The sequence below is a fragment of the Pleurodeles waltl genome, chromosome 3_1 (genome assembly GCF_031143425.1).
Source record: "Pleurodeles waltl isolate 20211129_DDA chromosome 3_1, aPleWal1.hap1.20221129, whole genome shotgun sequence".
NCBI classification, from domain to species: Eukaryota; Metazoa; Chordata; class Amphibia; order Caudata; family Salamandridae; genus Pleurodeles; species Pleurodeles waltl.
In genome coordinates this window covers 1,737,711,498-1,737,732,330 of record NC_090440.1, presented here as the reverse complement: position 1 = coordinate 1,737,732,330, position 20,833 = coordinate 1,737,711,498, and the positions used below count along the sequence as shown (strand labels likewise).

Here is a 20,833-nt window from a genome sequence, read left to right as displayed (position 1 = left end):
ACTGGGAATCAAACGTGTTACTTGCACTCACTGTATGCGCCCAGTTCATTAAACCACTCTGCTGGCTATGTTCGAGGAGAGTGTGATGCATGGATGTCATGTAGGGATCGACAGGGGTCACAGCTGCGACCCCTGGCTTGCTCTTTGCAACCCCCAGCTTCAGAGGTGACAAAATCAGTACCAGGAACACAGTGACAGCTTGTCCTTATGGACATCAGTTGGGACTAGCTCTCTTTGTTTTCTCTCAATTCTTATTCCACTGATAGTGAAAAAATAACATATTATTCACTATTAGTGTAATAAAAAGGGACAATTAGCTTGAATATGCCCTTCCATGGCAGCTGAGGAAAGTAAAAATGCTTTTAAATGTATGGTGAAGGTGTGCTTGCGGTGGGAGTGTGTTTATGTGAGAGAGTGTGTGTGTAAGTGTGAATCCACGTCATAATAACATGTACAGAAAAATTGTCGACATACATTGTTGTAACTGTTATTAGTAGCGACTGACATAGGCTGGCTTTTTCACCAATGTTTGGTTATGTGAAGAGCAGCGCTACAGCTTGTCTGGATTACACTCGATGTGATGTTCATCAAGGGAATCTTTTCAAGGTTAGGAGATTTTTTTTAACTTTGATGTTGTTCAGCTCAATGGCCCCCGAAGCTTGGAGTCACAGTATTTACCAACACACGTTATGTCATTATAGTCATTAGATTTCCATTAGCGAGTGTTAAGGGGACGTGAAATTGACAGCCCTGTTTCTATTTTTTCCTTTGGTAGTATTCTCCCGTAGCCCGTTATGTAGCAGTCTTAACCACCCATTAATAAAACTCAGCCTTCGTCGCCAAAACTCATCAGCCTATGAAGAGCTTCGGTGGCCTCCCCGCAGGGAGCACCTGGCTGCAGAATGCTGCCCAGCCGGGGGGGCACCTTCAGGCACTCAAACGTGGAAACCGACTGATGCCATTCTCTGTAAGAAAAGCGACCAGGGAGGCACACTTGGGGCCATATGTACGAACACTTTTTCCCATAGACACAGAATGGATAAAAACCTTTGCTACATCTGGCCCTTGGCTTCTTAATTCTGACGGGGCTGGTGCACTGGACGAACTGGGTGCAAAAAGTATGGAAACTGTGATCCTAGGTGCAATAGGGGCAGGTGAATGTAGAGGTGAATGTAGAGATGGGTCAAAGACGTGATTAAAAACACGATTTTATTTCTTTTGCTTACAGGTAATTGCATATAAAATAAAGCACACCATAAATGAAAAATAAATTCTAGTTAAGGTAATAAGTGTGAAATGCACTATTTTATGCTATGACACCTCTGTTGGTAAATGCGGCCGCAGCAGATGTCTGTGTGTGGAACCAGAGAGACAAGGAATTTAATACCTGGTTGATGCAGTGGGAATACTGACTTGTGTAATTTTAGTGCTTCAGGGTCCAGCCTATGAAAGAAAGCACTATCAATATGCAAGTCCTTATTTCAAACGCACACCAAACACAGAATAAAACAGGCTGCCACAAAATGCGTAGTAAGATTAAGGTTTAAAATAATAAAAAAGTGATTTCTCTAAAGACATTTTCTGGGCCAAATTAATGAAGGCGATCAAAAATCTAAATTTGATGCCACTTATCATGATATATCTCACTGTGCTCCCAACTATTTGTTCCTGAGCCAGTTACAAGCTGCGCAACACAACACGGCATATTTGTTTCAGAGAGGCCTCGTATTCAGTCACCTTGCTTAATCAGTCTCCAACGTGTCCTGCTGGAAAGGCACGTCACAATTAGTAAACGTGCCGAAGTCCCAGTTACTAATAAATGTTAGCCACTTTTATTCTGAACCCAGGAACCTGCTTCTGTTAATGCATTTCTTAACTGAGGAACCGTTCTGCCCACAAGTCAGTTTAATTGAGTTCCTGCTGAAAAACTCCTCCCAGCACTAGCAACACATTTACATTCTATCATTTTAACATTCCACTCAAACTAAACACTTAATGACCACGTGCAATCATGGTACAGTCGTCCCACAGCACAATCTGTTACCAGGGCAATCGTGGATTATTTGCATGCTGAGCTGTCCAAGGCATCGTTGACCTTTTGGATCATGCAATGACCTTTGATTGTTTTGTTCGAAATTGTAATTTGTCTGTCAATCTTTGCTGAGATCATTAGCCTAGCCATTATTACAAAACGTCACATATGAAGAAAATGACGAAAAGGTGTGACAGAAAATGTTTTTGCATGATAGTGTCTTCGCAAAAAACGTATATTTGCAGACTATTTCCCTTCCAAAAAAAGTTTTGTTTTAATTTTTGCCGTCAGAAACTACAGATGTTTTTGTCTGCAATTTTCATAACTTTATCAGCTCATCAAGATGGCCAAGCTTAAGAATGTCACAAAGTCAAAGTAGCGTACCCTCGTTGAAACAGAGGATCACTCCGCCCTTACCTAATACACGACCCAATTTGGGATTTATTTAATTAGAATCAGGAATGATCTATTGCTTTTTTGCCACCCTGTTCCTGGGAACCTTTTGGAAATGTACCTTTCGTTTGCATTTTAGATAGCCCCTCCAATGCACCACAGGCATCAGTACCATCATCAAATCTCTTATATATGTGTTTCCACCCTTTAGCTTGCTTTGTCAGGTCCTATGGCGTCATCTGTTATAAGGACACAGCTGGTATGCAGTTTATCATTATTCTTTCTTCCGCCACAGACACAGTAATGGCTAATTTTAGCACACGCATGCAGAGCATCTGTTCATAAATTTGTGTCAATCAAATAAAATTCAGTCTATCCAAGACATAAGATATTTTGCATTGCTTAGCATTTACACTCTGAAGCCTACATTTCCAGAGAAATGTTCTCAGCTCCTGGGATAAACTAGTATCTTCAGCCAAATATCTTGAAATCATTTTACTGACTTCTAACTTTGATACCCCAAGTTCCAACTGGTATAAAACCACATCTTCTCATTTACTGACACTCACTCTTTAGTGCTCAGTCAAAGAAGTGCAACAGTTGTCGCCTTAGTTCTATTTATGTTTGGTTACAGTTTTTTTCTTAATTTGGGATTGCCATGTTCTTTACTTCCATGCCCACTGTGTCTTCAGAATGTAGCAGTCAATCCCCTTCACAATGTTTTAACAGAGAAACAAGAGGGCCTGTTCACTGTACTCCTTGACCTGGCAGACGGCATGTGGATTATGAGAGCCTTTTCGATGCTCATCAAGACTTTCCACAGTGTCCTTCGGAATTCTTCACCACAAAATACTGTGTCTAAAAAGAAAGTGTCTTCACGCTACCCAGTCACAGATTTTACAAAGCAATCTCAGACTGCAGCTTCCATTTAGTCTTGAGACTCTGTCCATAAACTGGCCCTCCCCTCATTGTGTGTGCAGCTGAAAATTCCAACTGGCCAAACTCACATTGGAATCAGGCGGTTCAACAATAATCCTTCAGACCTTTTTCCTTCAAACATCCTACGTTTGAGTTCTCGACATCAGCAACTATTTTATTTTCAAGAATCCACACGTTGGCCTTAGTTGTGCTTTACTAATACATTACTGTAAAACATGACAGACCTCCAGCATACCACAGAATTATGAAATCCGTGATTCCCATGGTTCAATTCATCAACAGAACATCTAGTTAATTCATGAAATGCAATAGCTCAATTGCTAGGCAAATAACACAAGACAAAAAAGAACACCTATTGCCCAAAACGACACAGAGGCTCTTTTCCTGCTTTCCCAATTGAACAAAGAAGCACTTAGTCATGGTTGGCAGCTTTTGTCATGCTTTGCAATGTATCATTTTCACTCGATGGTTCAACACACACATGGTAGAAGTGGGTATGTAGAGTGTCCGTCAGGCAGGCTATAGGCTTCTTCTGTGGAGCATGCATGTTCATACTTTACATATACACTTTGTTAGACAACGTCCACTGTGGGAGAAGTGTCTCTTTTGTTCAAGATATGTTAGCGGTATTTTTCTAACTGGGCCCTAGCACATCTACTGTAACATGGCATAACCTCATACTGTGATTTTATTTATATACCCATTTCATCTATCTTTGGTCCTCACATATTCTGGTATCTTTGTAAGAGCTCAGAAAACTTTACCACCCAGACATTCACATTTTAAATAAATATTGCATAGACATACTTCTTAAGCATCTCAAAGAACAAAAACAACCTGACATTGTTGGGATAACAAAAACAAACCTCAGCTGTCCAAAATGATCCTACACAACACAATGACTGAAAGGTTAATACATTTTGACTTACATCCATAAACTCTGCGTTGGCTTTTGGACCAGTGGTCTCATTAAGAATCTTAACAGCTACAGGAATTTTCACGGTCTCTCCCTCAGGGACCCAGATACCCTGAAACAAAGGAGGAGGAACATGTGACACCATGGATGTGAACACCTTAACATGATTATGGTAGCAGAAGTGAGTATTATTTTAATTCCTACAGACTTCTCGTGGTGACTTCTTGTCTCATGCAGAGTCCCGCAGCAGCTTCCAATTTACTACTTAAGGACATGGGAAAGTGCAATGGCTGTTAAACACAGGAAGAACAAAAGTGGTCGCTGCCCTGCCTAAGGTTTCATCCTGCTGCTGCCTTTATGACCCATGAGGACAGGGCCAGCAAGGACTGCTAAGGAAATCATCTGACTCCCACTAACTGATGTTTACTGAGGCACAGCAAGGGATCCAGTAAGTGAAATAGTACTACAGAAGTAAATTAGTCCTGAAATGTTCGACATACAACCAGTTAAACTACAAAGATGGCACAGTCTTTTCTATTTGTACTAAGTGTTTATGGATAGTCCCTGAAGATTCGTATTTTATTTTAGATATATGGGTCAATTCACAGGGGCATTTATGAATGTGTGAAATAGCCCTGCAACTATTTTATAATCAAACTCTGTGAATTAAACTCATTGTCCATATCCTGGAACTTGCAACTTCTCAGGGAACGGCTATCAGCCTACCATGTGTAAGTCAGCGGTGCATGAGAAATGTATCTCTTTAAGATCAGTAGTTTTATTTTGCATTGACATCATTATAAGTTCATTCATCAATAACATTATATTACGTGATGAATCAGAATACATTTACAATAAATTAGACTTAGGGTGTAAGGTGGGGAAGAGTATGACGAAAGATGAAGGCACGCTGTTGAGAAATGGAAGATGAAGAAATATTTAGTAAAATACAGTAGTAAAGGCTGTCTGGGATGTCTTCCATGAAGGTTTTGAAAATATTGGACAAGGATAAAAAGATGAGAAGCTTTTAGGTGGAACAGCTCTATGTTACCGGAGCTAATGTGTAAGTTAGGGAAACCAAATCAGTGATACCTTGAGATGTGTAGACTGAGAGATTCATGTGATAAGTGGCAGTGACTCATAGCTTTTCTGACCCAAGTTACAGTGAAACCACAACAGTATGTATACCCTTTACGGGTTATTTAGAGATTGGAAGATGTGGGACAGCACCCAAGAAGTGGCAGATTTTCTATCCTCTGTATTATAAGTACATTGAAATCAATGGCACTCTAAATACAATGGACGGGGCCTTCACTTTGGATGTCGTGCTCCACAAAACTCTAGATAACACCAGTCTTTCGTGCCCTCACTCACTTACTTATCTCTTCTTAAAAGATATGACTTGGCTAAAAGAATATTATTTTGCTAACTCAGTTTCATTCGAGTCAATTACATTTTTAAAATGGAGGACTTTACACCTGATAGGTCGCAGAAGAATGGCCAGTACAATAAAACAGGAGGAGGCAAGGCATAGGTAAGAAAAATCTCTTTTCAACAAACAAGGTACTTACTTTTGATAATGCCTTCTCTGTTAGAGACTATATCTAACTGCAGTTTCCTTAACTAAGAATGATTCCCAGGCATCAGACGGGATCTGGAAGATTTTTTGTAAGCAGTACCCCTGGGCGCCAGTAGGTGGTGTCGTTCAGCTCCACCTGTTTTGTTGTCTACATGGTAAGTGACATCCAGGGCACCTATCTAGGCGTGCTGCAGTTAGTTTCTTGTCAGAACTTTCCACGCTAGAAGCACGGAGCCATGAAGAACACTGACCACTGGTGTGGATTTCTAGGGCCCTGAAAGTGATATAGTCCTATCCCTGGAAATCCGTTCACAGAGCAGGGAGGAGAGGCGGGTCGGTATGGAATCTGTAACTAGATATAGCCTCTACCAGATAAGGCGTTACCAAAAGTAAATTGTTCATCTGATAGAGACTTCCAGCTGCAGATTCCTTACCTTACAATAAATACCCAAGCAATACCATCCCTGGAGGTGGGTCTGCGGACCAATTTCAGACAACAATGTCCTACAGGGCTGAATGGGCTAAACGCTCATCACGATGGACCTGGCTGTCCAAGTAGTAATGTTTGGTAAACGTGTGCAGGAAAGCCTGTGGTGCTGCCTGGCAGGTATCCAGGAATGGAACTCTGTATGCTAACACATGGGTTGTAGCTTTGGCTCTGGTGGAATGACCGCACAAGCCCTCAGGGGGTTACGTCTTGGCCAATGGGTAGCAGAATTTATTGCACAGCATACCCCTTCTGGAGATGGCCCTTTTCTACACAGCACAATTCTTTTTTGCTCCAACATAACTCACAGTTCGTTTGGGGTCCAGACAATGGAGATGCTCCTCATCCTTGGAGGGGTGGGGTAGAGCATAGAAAGTAGGCAAGGGTATGGATTGACCTGCATGAAAGGGTGTAGCCACCTTCGGAAGAAAGGAGGACCGCATGCAAAACACCAGGGTGGCTTAGATGACAAAGGCCTGTAGCTCCCTAACTCATTGGGCGGATGTGATGGCCACAAGGAAAGCCTTTTGATGGTGAGCTGCTGTAGGGGACAATTGTGAAGTGGCTCAAAAGGAACGCACATTAAGAATGTAAGAACTAGATTCAAGTCTCACTGAGGCCTAATGAAAGGAGAAGGTGGGAAAAGATTAACCAAACCTTTCAAGTACCTACGTACAATAGGGGATTTGAAAAGAGAGGGTTGATACAGTAATCTGAGGAATGCAGAGATAGCAGAAAGATAGGCCTTAGGAGAACAGAGCAGAACCCTGCTGGGCAAGAGATAGAATAAAGAGAAGAACCTGCGAAAGTGGGGCAGAAAGGGTATCAATATTTCTGTTGGAACACCAAGTCACATTTTTTTCCATCTGCAGGTGTATATCATTGTGGTAGAGGGACACCTGGCTGCTAGAATAACATTACAGACTTCGGGAGGAAGGTCGAAGGCTGTTATCTGTCGCCACTCAATATCCACACAAAATGGCAGAGAGTTGACAGGTTCAGGTGGAGAACCCTCCCCTGCTGCTGAGACAGAGGATTCTACCAGAGGGGCAGCTTAATCGGAGGATCTTTAGCCAAGCTCAATAACTTGGGATATCAGACTGTCCATGCTCAGTCCCAAGCCACCAGAATAGCTTGGTTCCGGTCGTTCTTGAACTTATTGAGAACTATAAGCAGAAGTGGTATGGGCGGAAAAGCGTATAGGAGGCCTGAGCTCCACTCTAGACAAAAACCGTCTCAGAGCAAAAGCCGCCTTGGAAACTCTAGTGCGCAAAACTGATGACAATGTATGTGCTTTGTGGACACGAACAGATCTAACCAGTGCTCTCCCCACTGCTGAAAGAGACCTTGCACCAGCTCCAAAGGGATACACCATTTGTGATCTGCTAGGCATCTTCGATTGAGTTTGTCTGCATTCAGAGAACCTGCCTGGTTTTGAACCACCAGGGACATGCCATGATATTCCAGCCATGTCCAGAGATGGAGACCCTCTTCCCAAAGGGTCCACAACCCCGTCCCGCTCTGTTTGTTGCAGTACCACATGGCGGTGGTATTGTCTGTAAACATATGAACAAGCCTTCTCCTGATGGAGTGTTGAAAGGCTTTCAATGTCAGTCATATCACCACTTGGAGCTCCAGCAAGTTGATGTGCAGTCTGGATATTGCTGGAGACCAGAGCCCTCTGATCTCCACCTCTGCCAGATGGCCATCCCAGGAGTGACGCATCAGTCACTACTGTAGAATCTTGTTGGGGAAGAAAGAGGTATCTGCCACTGATCCAATCATGGTTTGTTAGCCTCCACTGCAGATCTTTTGCAGTTCCACCTGAGATCTGGACCATGTCGGAGAAATTTCCCTGATGCTCTGCCCTTTTGAATTTTAGGCCCTACTGTACAGCTTGCATATGCCAATGTGCATTTGTCACCAGAAGGATACAGGAGGCCATGAGTCCCAATAGTCTCAGAGTCTGTCTCACCAAAATCTAGGATGGAGGCTGAACATTGGTATCAAAGCCTGAATATCCTGCACTCGCCGCTCAGGAGTATAAGCCTGAAATTGCACTGTGTCCAGAAACAGTTCAGATGAAGGGAAGTGTCTGAGAGGGAGTCAGGTGTGACTTGGGCATGTTGATAGTGAACCACAGTGAGTGCAGGAGGTTCAACGTAATCTGGAGGTGGGAAACGAGAGCCGGGGTCAAGCCTGCCTTAAACAGCCAGTCGGAGAGATAGTGGAAGACTGACATTCCTGATCTCTGTAGATGAGCTGCAACCACCGCCATCACCTTGATGAACACCACGAGGGGCGCTGGTCAGGCCAAAAGGAGGCATGGCAAACTGGAAATGCTCATGGCCAGCCGTGAACTACAGGTATCGTCTGTGGGCAGGCAGAAGAGCAATATGTCCATTATGTCCAGTAGTAAGTCCAATGCTACCAGCCAGTCTCCTGGGACCAGAGCAGACAGAATCTGAGCAAAGGTGAGCATCTTGAATTTCCACTTCTTGAGGATGTAGTTGTGGGGCTGCAGGTCTAGGATAGGGTGAAGGCCTCTGTCCTTTTTCTGAAACAAAAAATAAAGTGAATAGAAACCACAACCTACTTCTGGTGTCTAAACCCTCTCTATGGCTCCCTTGGCCAAGAGAGCTGAAACTTCCTTGCGGAGAAGGGAAAGATGATCCTCCGTCAGCCTGTCTTGAAATGGTGGCATGGGGATGAGTAGCCCTTTCGGGCTATCTGCAAACCCCACTTGTCTGATGTTATGGACTGCCAGTGGAGCAGGTGATGACCTGTCCTGCCACCAACTGGGTGCCTGTGATGGTATAAGGGCAGAGTAGGAGGGTTTGGAGGCTGGAGCTGCGGGGGGAGGGGTTGACTGACCCAACCTCTGGCTGCCTGATCCCTGAGGCTTCTGGATAGCGCGCCCTCTGCCACGCAGGGAGCATGCACAGCATGGTGGCTGAGTGGGGCCTGGTGCGGGTGGTAGTCCCTTTTGTAGCCACGAAAGGGGCGAAAAGTAAACTAGGGATGGCACAGGTGGAAGATAAGTCTAAGGACCGAGTCGTAGCCTGACTGTCCTTACATTTTTGGAGGGCCGAGACTTCTTTGTCTCTGAATAGACGGAAGCCATCTAAGGGCGTGTCCATCAAGGAAGACTTGACATCCCTTGAGAAGCCAGCAGTTCATACCTTGGCGTGTTGCCAAAGGGCCACCGTCAAAGAAACCGCTCTGCCTAGGGATTTGGTCATGTCGAGTTCACATCCAATTGTGAACTTTGCTGCATTGCTTCTGTCTGCTACTGCTTGATGGAATACAACCCAGCCCCCCTCTTGGACCGTAGGCAACAGTTGTGCAACCATAGCCCACAGAGAATGGGAATAGCATTCCAAAATGTATGCATTATTCACAGACCACAAGGCCCGGCTGGCAGAAGAAAACATATTCCCAAGTTTTTCCAGCCTCTTGGTTTCCCTATTGGCAGGAGGGATAGGGAATGCACCTGGGTTGACATGAGAGGTGAAAGCCTGGACCTCCAAACTCAGATGGGTGGGGTGCTGCATAAGGAAACGTTTTGGACCAGGTACCCAAAAGGAAATCTGTGATAGCCTCATTAAACGAGAGGAGTGGTTCAGATGGGGAGACTCTCGGATGAAGCACCTCAGTGACGACATTAGTCTTGACCACCATTGAGGGCAGCTGAAGGTCGAAGACCTCAGCAGCCCTCCACAACACTGACGATGATCCCTCCTCTGTAGCCACGATAAGGGGAGAATGCATTCCAGCATCTGGGGAAGTATCCAAGCCACTAGCTTCACCCAGTTTCTCACACCAGTCCATCTTGTGCTCATAAGTCTGGACTTCTTGAGGGTCAAGTGACCCCACCCATTCCTCCCTGAGTCCAAGCCCATAGGAATAGGGCTCAGGATTCGATCTCGGTGGCAAGGGTCCGGATGAGGCTGGATATGGCATTGCCCCTCTGGCCCCGCATCAGAATTGGGTATCAAAATGGTGATGGTTGCCACTGGTGCCACTAGGAGCATCAGCATCGGAACCGGGAAGGTGGAGGTGGCAGAGCCAGCATCTGTCCAGATCCAGAAGTGGATATTTGGGCTGCACTAGCACCAGGAATGCAGCCACTGGTGCAGAACTAGCAGGGGCCCCTGTCGATCCTGCAGGGCCTGAAGGTGGGCAGGAGCGGGTGGCCCGCCCAAATATGGTGCACATGGTGTCATAGAATTCCTTTAGTTTGGAGGAGGTCTCTCTGGCTCCTGGAAACTTAGGGAAGTGCAGAGTCAGCCCAAGCATAGGCTCAACCGGGCAGTAAGGTCTAGATTGCAGATGCTCCCGTGGCTTGTCAGCCGATGGAAGCGGAGAAATCGAAGCATGCTTCGACTTCTTTTTCTTCTTGTGATTGGACTCACTTGCGACTAATCCTGGGACCTTCCTCTTGACCGGTTCAGAGTTGCACGGCAGGCCGCCATCAGCTTGAGGGATCACTCCCTCAAAGCCTTTGGATTCATCACATGGCAGTCGGAGCACAAGTTTGGATTGTGGTTGCGCTCGAGGCACCACAGGCAAACAAGGTGTGGGCCGGTCACCAACCTCGGATGAAGCCGGCCTCACTAGATGACATCTAGCCACACCAGAAGGTAAAACCTTAAAAAAGCTTCATCAAAACATTGAAAAGGCTCCAGCAAAAAGTAACAGAAGGGGTAGCTCTTCTCTGATCTGTGCTGGCTGGCGAGGAATGAAAAGAACTAATGTCAACACATATAGGTGGCACCTATATAGGTGCAGCAGGTGTCAGATCTGGTGCCAGTGATGCCAATGAGGCACACAGAGCCAAACCACACCACCTACTGGTGTGCGGTGGTACTGCTCATGAAAAATCTTCTGGATCCAGTCTGACGCCTGGGATAGTTCTGAGGTAACAAATCTGCAGCTAGAAGTCTCTATCAGATATACACAATTTTTGCTAATCAATTTGTTTCTGACGCACTGAAATAGTTCACTCTCCTTTTTTTCAAATTGCTACCCTAAACAGGTTTCAAATTTGAAAATTCTAAACAACACTTGTTGCAGTCCAACACAAAAACTGTTTCAGGTAAATAAGCAATTGGATGCAAGATCACTACTTACCAAATCTAACACCATCAGAATGAGAGCATTTTCTGCAGAGAGAAAAATGACTATTTGGTTGACATGGTACACTTGCTTGCCAACTTACCTTGTAGACTGTCCCAAAGGCACCTGAGCCAAGGATCTTGACTCGCTTCAGCTCAGTTTCTTTCAATATGCGCAACTGGGCCTGGTTCGGGGCTGTACCGCTTGGTGTCAAGGGTTCCACTAGCTGTCAACGACATTCACATTGTATTAGATGTTGAGCTATCAGATACATCACCAGCATAAGATTACATATATGCATGTTGGCATGCACCAGGCTAAAGACAATGTCATCATGAGGGTACCATGCTGTATGTGGGAGTTAAAAGTGGCTTGATTACAAGACTGTTCATAACAAAATGACCCTTGCCCAGTGTCATATGAATTTCTCCAATCTTGCCTTGTTAGGTCTAGTTCTGTAAATAGGTTACCATAAGGTGCTTGAATTACGTCCGGTTACGAAGGAACTGTTCTATTCTTGACATCCCACCTACTTCCTTCAAACTGATATTGCCTTTTCCAAAGGTAAAAGATTTAGTTGTGTGCTATCTACAGCAGCATTTGATGATGTTTCAGGCAGTTTTAACCCTGTGCCACACTGCTGCAATCAAAGCTACAATGGAATTCTCAGTCTTTATTCATGCAAGGACATTCAGTAACCTCTAAGTGAGAACTATTTCCCAAAGGATATTGGGAAGTAGTAACCAGCGTGCTGAAATCCATACAGGTTATATCATTCCTACAATGAAAAAATCTGAAATGTTTCCCCTCCTATTTAAAAGGCTATTAACAGACCTTGTGATACCTTGTGACATGAAAACATAAAACCTATGTTCTTGGATACAATTTGTTCCTTTGTTTCTTTGTCTCTGGTTCTCCATTCGAGGTGGGATTCCAGAAGCTAGGTGCTGGGTCTGGCCCAGGCAGCTTCTTTGGGGAAGTAGAAACGTGGATGGCCTGAGCCTTTGCTTCTTTTGGCTGGTAGCCGACCCCAGAAACACAGGGAGGTTGAGAGATCAGGGCATGGAGCCACATAAACCCGGACAAAGATAAAGGATGATGGTAAACCAATTTTTAAACCAGGAACAATACCAGACACACACAAGGTAAGGCCTATAAAGCCATGGACAAGGTAATAATATCAAACGTGCACATTTTGTACCACATCACCTTCTGATACCTCTCACAAAGGTTATGCAATATGTCTTCCCTATTACTTATAACCCATGGAATTGCTTATCACGTGCACACAGATTCAGGGAAAGGTTGCAGGGTATATCCCCCTTTTGGAGAACTGTTCTTCTGAACTACCCACCACTCACTGACCGAACAAAAACATAAATTCCAATATTCACTATCGCACACAAGCCTGGGCTAAGGGAGGATCAAAAAAGTTTTCCTCACATGCAGCACTTCTTTTGTAATTATCCACGGACTGATGCGCATGTGCAATGGCACAAGTCCATTGATCACACACAGGGTTAGCAGTAATTCATGAGACATACAGTGCATATGAATAAAATTATACTCCCTATATCACAGTGTACAGAACTAGACAGTACATAGGCGCAACACAGGGAAACAATGTCATATCTCCAACTAGATACAGGTGAACATAGTTATCAGACACATCTCTATGACAGTCTTTTGGTGCTCTGGGGTATTAAAATAAAATAAAAAATGCTTCTACGTATAACTTCTGAAAATCTTGCCTGCCTGAAATGGAAATACTGGACCTATCAGTTCTGTAGTTTTTTCCAAATATTTTCTATATCAGTTCTTGTAGGGTTTTTTTCCTGGTGTACTGACACAATGCAGTTTTCCCATATTAAGCCAACTCAGGCTTACCCCCACAAAAAAACACTGCATTAGTAGCTGGCATTTGTAGGCATAACGTGGGGTGCCAAGATTGGCTTTTTTTGTCAGGTTTGATTGCTCAGAGGACTAATAAATCCATTGTACAGGTTTATGTTCACTCAAACTTTCTTCTTCGCTAGACCTTAAAATAACCACAAAAAGCACATTATATGAATCGGGGAGTAAACGAATGGATTGAAGTGGACTGGATCTACTGGTAAGGACGTTCCTAATCTTTTTATTTAATATTGGACTTACAATTCCCATGCTTCTATTTGCTTTACCCGCAAATTCGCTGACCCAACCCAAACTGCACTAATAGTTCCCATACTTTTTTATGCACCTCAACCTCGGAGTAAACGAACGGAAATAGTTGCAATCAGGCTCGTGCGTTTAATGTTTTGGTAGCCGCTCTGAAGTGAGGCCTTCGGTTGGAAATGCAGACCGGCTCCAGCAATCTCACACCTGACCGGCTTCCCCAAGGCGAACTCGTCAGGCGCAGTGACCTGCCCTGATGGCAGATAGAAATCAGAGGTACATATGTATGAATCAGGAGTGGCACCGATACACCATCATGGGGCCAGCCAGCCTCAACATACAGCCAGCCTTTATCAGTGTGAAAAACAACGTTTCTTTAAAAATAAATGAAGAAGGAATGGAACCGCTATTCTTTAAATGCTGACAAATAGCCTGGCCTCCTCGCAGGATGGGGGAAATAATTAAGGGCCACTTCAGCTCAGATTGGATTGCAACCGCCGCCGTATTTCAAAGTGTCGGCTCACAAGGACAAGCGCATTGTGCTGCTCCGCTCAAGGGGTGGGAGGCGGCCATCGCTCGCGCACGGCCTACTTAATTAGGTAGGCAGGTCGTTCCGCACAGGTGAAGATAGCGCGACCCGGAAACTATTTCATTAGGACAATCTGCCACAAGATCCATTTCCAGACAAGGAGCCATAACCGCGATAACTCATATTTTTTGTTCGCAGAATGTGCTTTTGTTTCCAGATCTCAATTTGTAACCTCTCAGGGGCTCTTAACTATAAACACACTCAAAAAAATCAACTTCTGCAGCACTCTTTCATTTATTATTTGGGTTGAACAACCTAACAATCATTTTGCGGCACGGTCATGCTGATGTTAGGTTCTCGCCGCACGTGTAGGGGAGAATAATCGGAGATCCACGTCTGTACAGCACTATATCATATGTGCAATTCAAATATGTGATCGGTCGCATCTCCCTTGATGGTTTCCATTAAACCGCTGGTGGCACTGGAGTAATTTTTACTTTTCTACTAAACATACAGGACAGGGCAAAAAAGGAGATGGCAAACAGGCTACTGTGGGAGCTTTGCCGAGCCCATTGTCTGACGAGGAGAAACCAGGGCACACACTGAGGTATGTGGTAGGTTTGTCTTGGTACCATATGTGGGATGAGCCCACATTCCTACAGTGCTTAATTTGTGCTTGTTGTTTCCGGTGCTGAGCACCGCCACTTATTTTTGAGGGCCGGGGCTTATTCTTATGCCTCAAGCATATGCTGCGAGCAAAAGATACATATGGAAAAGACGGAGAAAAAAAAACGAAAAGCGTCACAATGGGAGAAAGCAGAAAGCTGCTCGAGTGAGCTGAAAGGGCAGGGAGTTGTTGTAAATTGATTGAAGAGGCCCGAGATGACCTCAGGATTACGCTGCCTACTATTCCGTGTCCCCACATTTAATTTCAGCAGCTGTGTGTTTAACAGGAGGGCTTTGGGCACCGGCACGTTTTTATTTACAAATTAAGCACTGCCTTCCTCCACTGTGTACCAACATCCTCCAACTTCCCTTACCACACTGCTGTCCACATGAACAGTGACATGCAAAGAGACCCTGTTCTCTAAATATCTGATATGGTGGATGCCTAGCATCAAGCATTCCATTACCCTTCTATCAGGGTAACAGGGAAATAATTATCTTGCGCAGGACATAAATTCTGTTTACAATGGGCTACAAAGCATACAAAGACTATTACTCATTTGGCAGTGAGATGAATTCCTACCGAAAGGGATTACAATGGTGGTTCATCCTTACATGAATGACTGGTAGAATGTAATTCTAGCACAAAAACACAGTATGCAATGGCGATGGAGATAGTGCCCAGGAAAAGCACAAAATCTATCTTGGTAGATGGATGCACCTCAGGACGGGGTGAGGTCGCCAATGATGAAGCATGCAACAAAACGTGGGTGAGGCTTCCTAATCCAGTTTTACTGATAAACTTGTCCGCCCACCAAGATACGTTCAGTGCCTTTCCCAGGCACTAACTGCATAACCATCACATATTGTGTGTTTGCTTAGTTTATATTGAAGGGTGTGTGATAGTTGTACCTCTGCCTCTCTGTGTGTTTTAGACCTGTAATTAGAGCACACCACAGACCTAGGCATTCCCTGTAAGGGCAAATGAGGACAAGGGCGCATTCAGGTCCCTATGAGCATGCAGGCACACATGCACAGCAACCTTTGTGAAATAGACTCTTTTTTGTACTTTTGAACACATTTAACTTGCACACATACAGATGGAAAGTATCTTTTTGCAAATTAAGACTCTTCACAGCCTGAGTCGAGGGGTTATTGAGATGTTTATTATATTTTCATACTGCCTTCTATCCACCAAGAGGTGACCTGGAAGCCAGTCTTTCAATGGTGCCAGCACCCACCACCCCCGAAGTACATATGAACTAAATTTGGCATATATCCCTCGTGACCTGGAGTAAAGGACAGGCCACAGGACAGCTAGACCATGAGTTCACTGATGAGGAGCCACTTTGTTTAACCACTTAGAAAAGAATGGCTGCTTACTTATTCCTGCAAGTGCAGTGCAACATGCTTCTGTGAAGGAGCCAAACAAAGAAAATCTTGTGTGAAAAATACTGCTAGTTGAGCTCCGTAACATAGGTGTTGAGATACCTGAAATCCACCTGGAGCAACCAACAGGTGCAGACCTAACCAGACTGGGGACATCATGGTGTATAAACAAAGATCAAGACATCATAGCATTGTTCTTCATCTGTCCTAGACTCTGGAGCATCATCACCGGGTGCTAGCTATATCAGTCTGCCACTAGTGATGGCCTGAATCTCGTGGGATCTGGTTTCCTTGCTTGTATTCTGACTTTAAATTTAGCCCATAATTTATATTTTTTAACTTTCTAGTGAGGTTAATTTTCATCATCATCGACATTTTTTTTTATAACAGATTTTATCAAGTTTTGCAGATTGTGCACACATTAAAACACCATAGAACACACATTCAGTTTAGTGGAGAAAACTGAATAGTCGTGAGTACAGGATTAAAAAAAGAAATTGAAGTCTTACAGTAATACGGTTCGGCATTTTTGTTCCTCCCTCACAATAATTATTATGACATCTGTCCAAACCATTTTCCCCAGACCCTACAATGTTTGCGAGGGCAGCCTCGGGCCTCGTACACCAGTCTCATCTCAGCACCACTTGGACATGGTGGGAGAGGTGGGCTTTCTCCAGTGGGCCGCAATGTCCCATTTGACAACCATAAGCGCTGGGCCTAGAAAAGTATTTTCAGCCCGCATACCCCAAACCACCCAAGGGCACCCAATAAAAGTCCCAGAGGAGGAACCTCCCACCACAGGACCTCAGTCAACTCACCTACTATTGCAGACCAGTACAACTGACTTTTGGGACAAAGTCAAAATACATGACAGAAGTCTGCGGGCTTGCGGGGGCAGATGGGCTCAGGAAGGAGGCCCACTTGGTACATCTGGGCGGGGGTGAAATAGGCAGTGTAGAAATAGTACGTCTGTATCAAGCGTAGCTTTGAAGATATCATAATAATTCTAGGTGCCATGAGTGTGTCTCTCAAATCATCGTCCTTAAGGGGGCCTAGCCAGGTATTCCACCTAATTTGAAGGTGTTCTAGGTTGCCTGGGGTATTAACAATCAGGGTATGGTATATCTTAGAGACCCCCCTTTGCCCAACGCACCCATAAGGAGTTTGCCTTCCAACGGGCTAAATTCTGGAAGGGGGTCTGTTTGGATGGTATGGGCCTGGAGGGGATGTCTTTGCCAGAGATATTTGTAGAATTGTGTCTTGAAGAGCACATAAGTAGTCTGGAGCTCTTGAAAGGCCTGCATATGTGTGCTTGCTCAAACATCACCCAAGTGTGAAATACCAATTCAGGGCCATTTCTCAAACCCTCATAACAAGGCTATTTCCTTCAACCAGGTGCGGTGCCAAAGAGGCGTTTGTTTTGTGAGTGTCGAGTTCCATTGAGTATGGTGTAGGGCTGCTCTCCAAGCCAAGAGGGCTATTTTAGCAAATGGGGGAGTGCTCTGGGGAATTGGGAACCTAAAAACACATCCATTATTTGAGAATGCCCAAGGTTGGAGATTTGTAGTTGATATGATGGGTCTGACCCTCCCTGTTAAACCAATCAGGGAGTACTAAATGAAGGGAGGCTAAGTGATAAAGGTAGAGGTTGACCATATCCAAGCCTCCATCATATAGGGCCCACTGACAGTGTGTAAAGGCGAGCCGATGCCTGGAGCCAATCCCAAGAAAGGTGGTCGCAGCCCCATCCATGGTCTGGAACCAAGACCGAGGTATGAAGAGAAGTTAGTTTTGGAAGACTTACAAAAGTCTTGGGAGGATCATAATTTTGTAGAGGGCTATGCACCCCATATCATTTAAGGGAAGAGATTGCCATTTGAGGAGGCCTTCCTCGTCACAGGCTTGTGATTAAGGGACTAGATCCGCTCCAGGTGCAGGGCTACCAAATGACTAAATATTTGAAACTGAGTCGGTGGATGGGAATAGTGCTATGCCAATCAAAGCAGTCACGGGATGGAACCAGGGGTACCAGCACAGAATTGGAGGAGTTCATCTGGAGACTGGATGCCTCCCGAAACTGACAAAGGAGAAATAAACAGCAGGGTCCACTCAGCTCTGGTTCAGCCAGGTATAAAAGCACATCATCCGCATACAAAGCTATACGGTCTTCATCACCCTCGCCCCACCTCCAACCGGGGACCTAGCATCACAACATATGAGGCAAGCAGTGGCTCTATTGCTAGCACAAACAAAAGTGGGGACAGAAGGCACCCCTGTCTAGTCCCTCAGCTGATAGAGAAGGTGTGAGAGAGGATTCCATTGATTTGGACCCGTGCTGTCCTCTGAAAGCAGGGCCCAATCCCAGCATGTTGTAACACTAGACAAAGGTACTCTCAATCCACTGTGTCAAATGCCTTCTCAAAATCTAGAGAAAACAGAGCTAAGGCTGTAGGCCAAGTATGTCAGTGGGCTAGGGCTACATGGAGGCAGCAAAGACAATGTATCATGCTACGAGACGGCATGAAGCCACATTGTTCGGGATGTATTAGTGTGTGAAGGACTTTTTTGAGATGGGGGGCCAGCATCATCTACATTTTAATATAGATTTAACAGTTATTTTTTATAAATGCTTGCTGTATCTGTTTAGTATGAATCTGTGAACAATCAGTATTTCCTGGAAAGGTTTATCTCCAAGACCAGAGCTTAGGGTCTTGTAAAATGAATTTCCTTTGTGAACTGCATTGTCTAGACCAGCCATGTCCAACAAAGATCCAGGAGGTTTAGATTAATGGCAGATATTAAGCATCTCACAATAGGCTGCATATAGAAGTAGTGAACATAAGCAACTCATTTATTAGATGGCCACCACCTTTCCTTTCATTCACTCAAGCACATCTCCCTTTATTTCATTTGTTTCTTGGCGCTATTATGTTGTACTTTTGTCCAAATAATGGAGCTTTATTGCTCTTAACATATCAAGACCCTGGACCTTTCAACATCCATTCCCAGTATTACAAACAACATATCTGAGAACCTTTAAGATTTAGGGGTGTGCATGGTGTAATGCAGTGCTTGCTTCTGGTATAGAGCCCAACTTAGGTGATCAGGGAAGGGAAGTACGATTGCTTTTATTCTCTTCACTCAGCTGTATCTACACATGCATTCTTCTTTGCTCTTAAGGAATTTCACAGTCCCTTCTTATCCACATACTCATTTATACCCCTATGGATTCCTGCCTGCCTATCCTATCCCCATGTACTGTATCTTAATGGACCCAAACTAATTTTTATAGCAACCCTTATCTTCACTTGTCAACTGGAATGCTGCTGTCTCCCCTCATGACATCATGTCTTTTTTAGTTTCGAACATTGAAAACATCAAACCATATATACAATGCTTGTTTGAACACCACAGGTGTAAGGAATATAAGTGTACTATCTCACTTATGCAAAGTGTTATCTTGAAAACATGATGGCATGTGGTCTGCTCAACACACCAATATGCATTTTAGAACCCTTCAGAACAATATAGCTTAAATATATCACACTATCATGTGTGCATCATTGCACCAAAACTATATAATTGGCTAATGATGCGTGTCTTGAGAACACTTTCAGACTGGTCATGGAAACGGTACACTCCGGTGGAACAAAGTAAATGGCAAAGTCCTTAGACACACACATCTATACACATATTATACAATTAATTTTTATGAGAGGCCGCTTACTGGACCGCACAAAAGAGTCGTATCCAGAACCGCTACACGGACCACATAACAGTGCCTCTTCCATTTATGTACACATTTTGAAAATGTTCTTGCACATTTAGAGGTTGCCACTTTTTCTTCTGTATTTTTGTTATAGTGCAAAAATAAGGGTGCATTCAAATCTAATTTCTTGTTAAGTAACAACCTGAATTTTATATTAAGATCTATTGTGTCTATCTGCTCGATTATGCAGTATCCAACTAAATATTCATACCACCTCGCAAGAGCTAGGCCTTGACCACTTGACCAAGCTACCCAGGAGAGCGAAGGAAGCTTTAGAGCCACAACTTTTCACCTCAGCCCTGGAACTCTTTAATTTTTATATTGTAGCATGCTAACTACTAGCTCATTATTTCAACCACCTCACCTCTGTCTCAAGAAACCTCCGGAGCTCTCTCTTCTTCCTGATGCTCTTACGTCGGACGTAGACAGCAAAAGTCAGGCAGATGATCACCATGATGAAGAGTCCTCCAACAACCGCAGCAGCAATAAGCAGAGTTCTATGAGCAGAAGCAAAGGATCCACCATGAGGTCAGAAAAGGACACCACCCCACCACCCCAGAGAATAACAAAGCACTGTAAGCACCAGGGGAGGAGATCATGAAAGAGTGAAAGGATGCAGGAAACTCAAGAACTGAGGGAATATAAACATAGCCATGACAAACGTGGGGAAGTGAGGAGACACACAAAGCATAGAATTGTTATATCAATTATTTTTGGGTGGATGTTTGTGACTCCAGCATTATCACAGATATATGCTAGTCAAGCAGTAGATGAAGGAAATAAGGCCTCCGCATAGTGACCACTGGACACTTATGCTAAGGTGGACACGTTACCATCCTACTTACATCCTTTAGACAGTTGT

At 44.3% G+C, this 20,833-nt stretch overlaps 1 protein-coding gene across 1 annotated transcript in view; it reads right to left on the bottom strand.

The window, feature by feature from the left end:
• Nucleotides 1-20,833, bottom strand: part of ERBB4 (erb-b2 receptor tyrosine kinase 4) — a 1,957,545-nt gene that overhangs the window by 349,389 nt on the left and 1,587,323 nt on the right. Inside the window, exons 17-19 of the mRNA XM_069225651.1 lie at nt 20,336-20,468; nt 11,568-11,690; nt 4,294-4,392 (exon numbers count right to left, since the gene is read on the bottom strand). Coding sequence (XP_069081752.1) covers nt 4,294-4,392; nt 11,568-11,690; nt 20,336-20,468 — 355 coding nt within the window. The remainder of the gene's footprint in view (nt 1-4,293; nt 4,393-11,567; nt 11,691-20,335; nt 20,469-20,833) is intronic.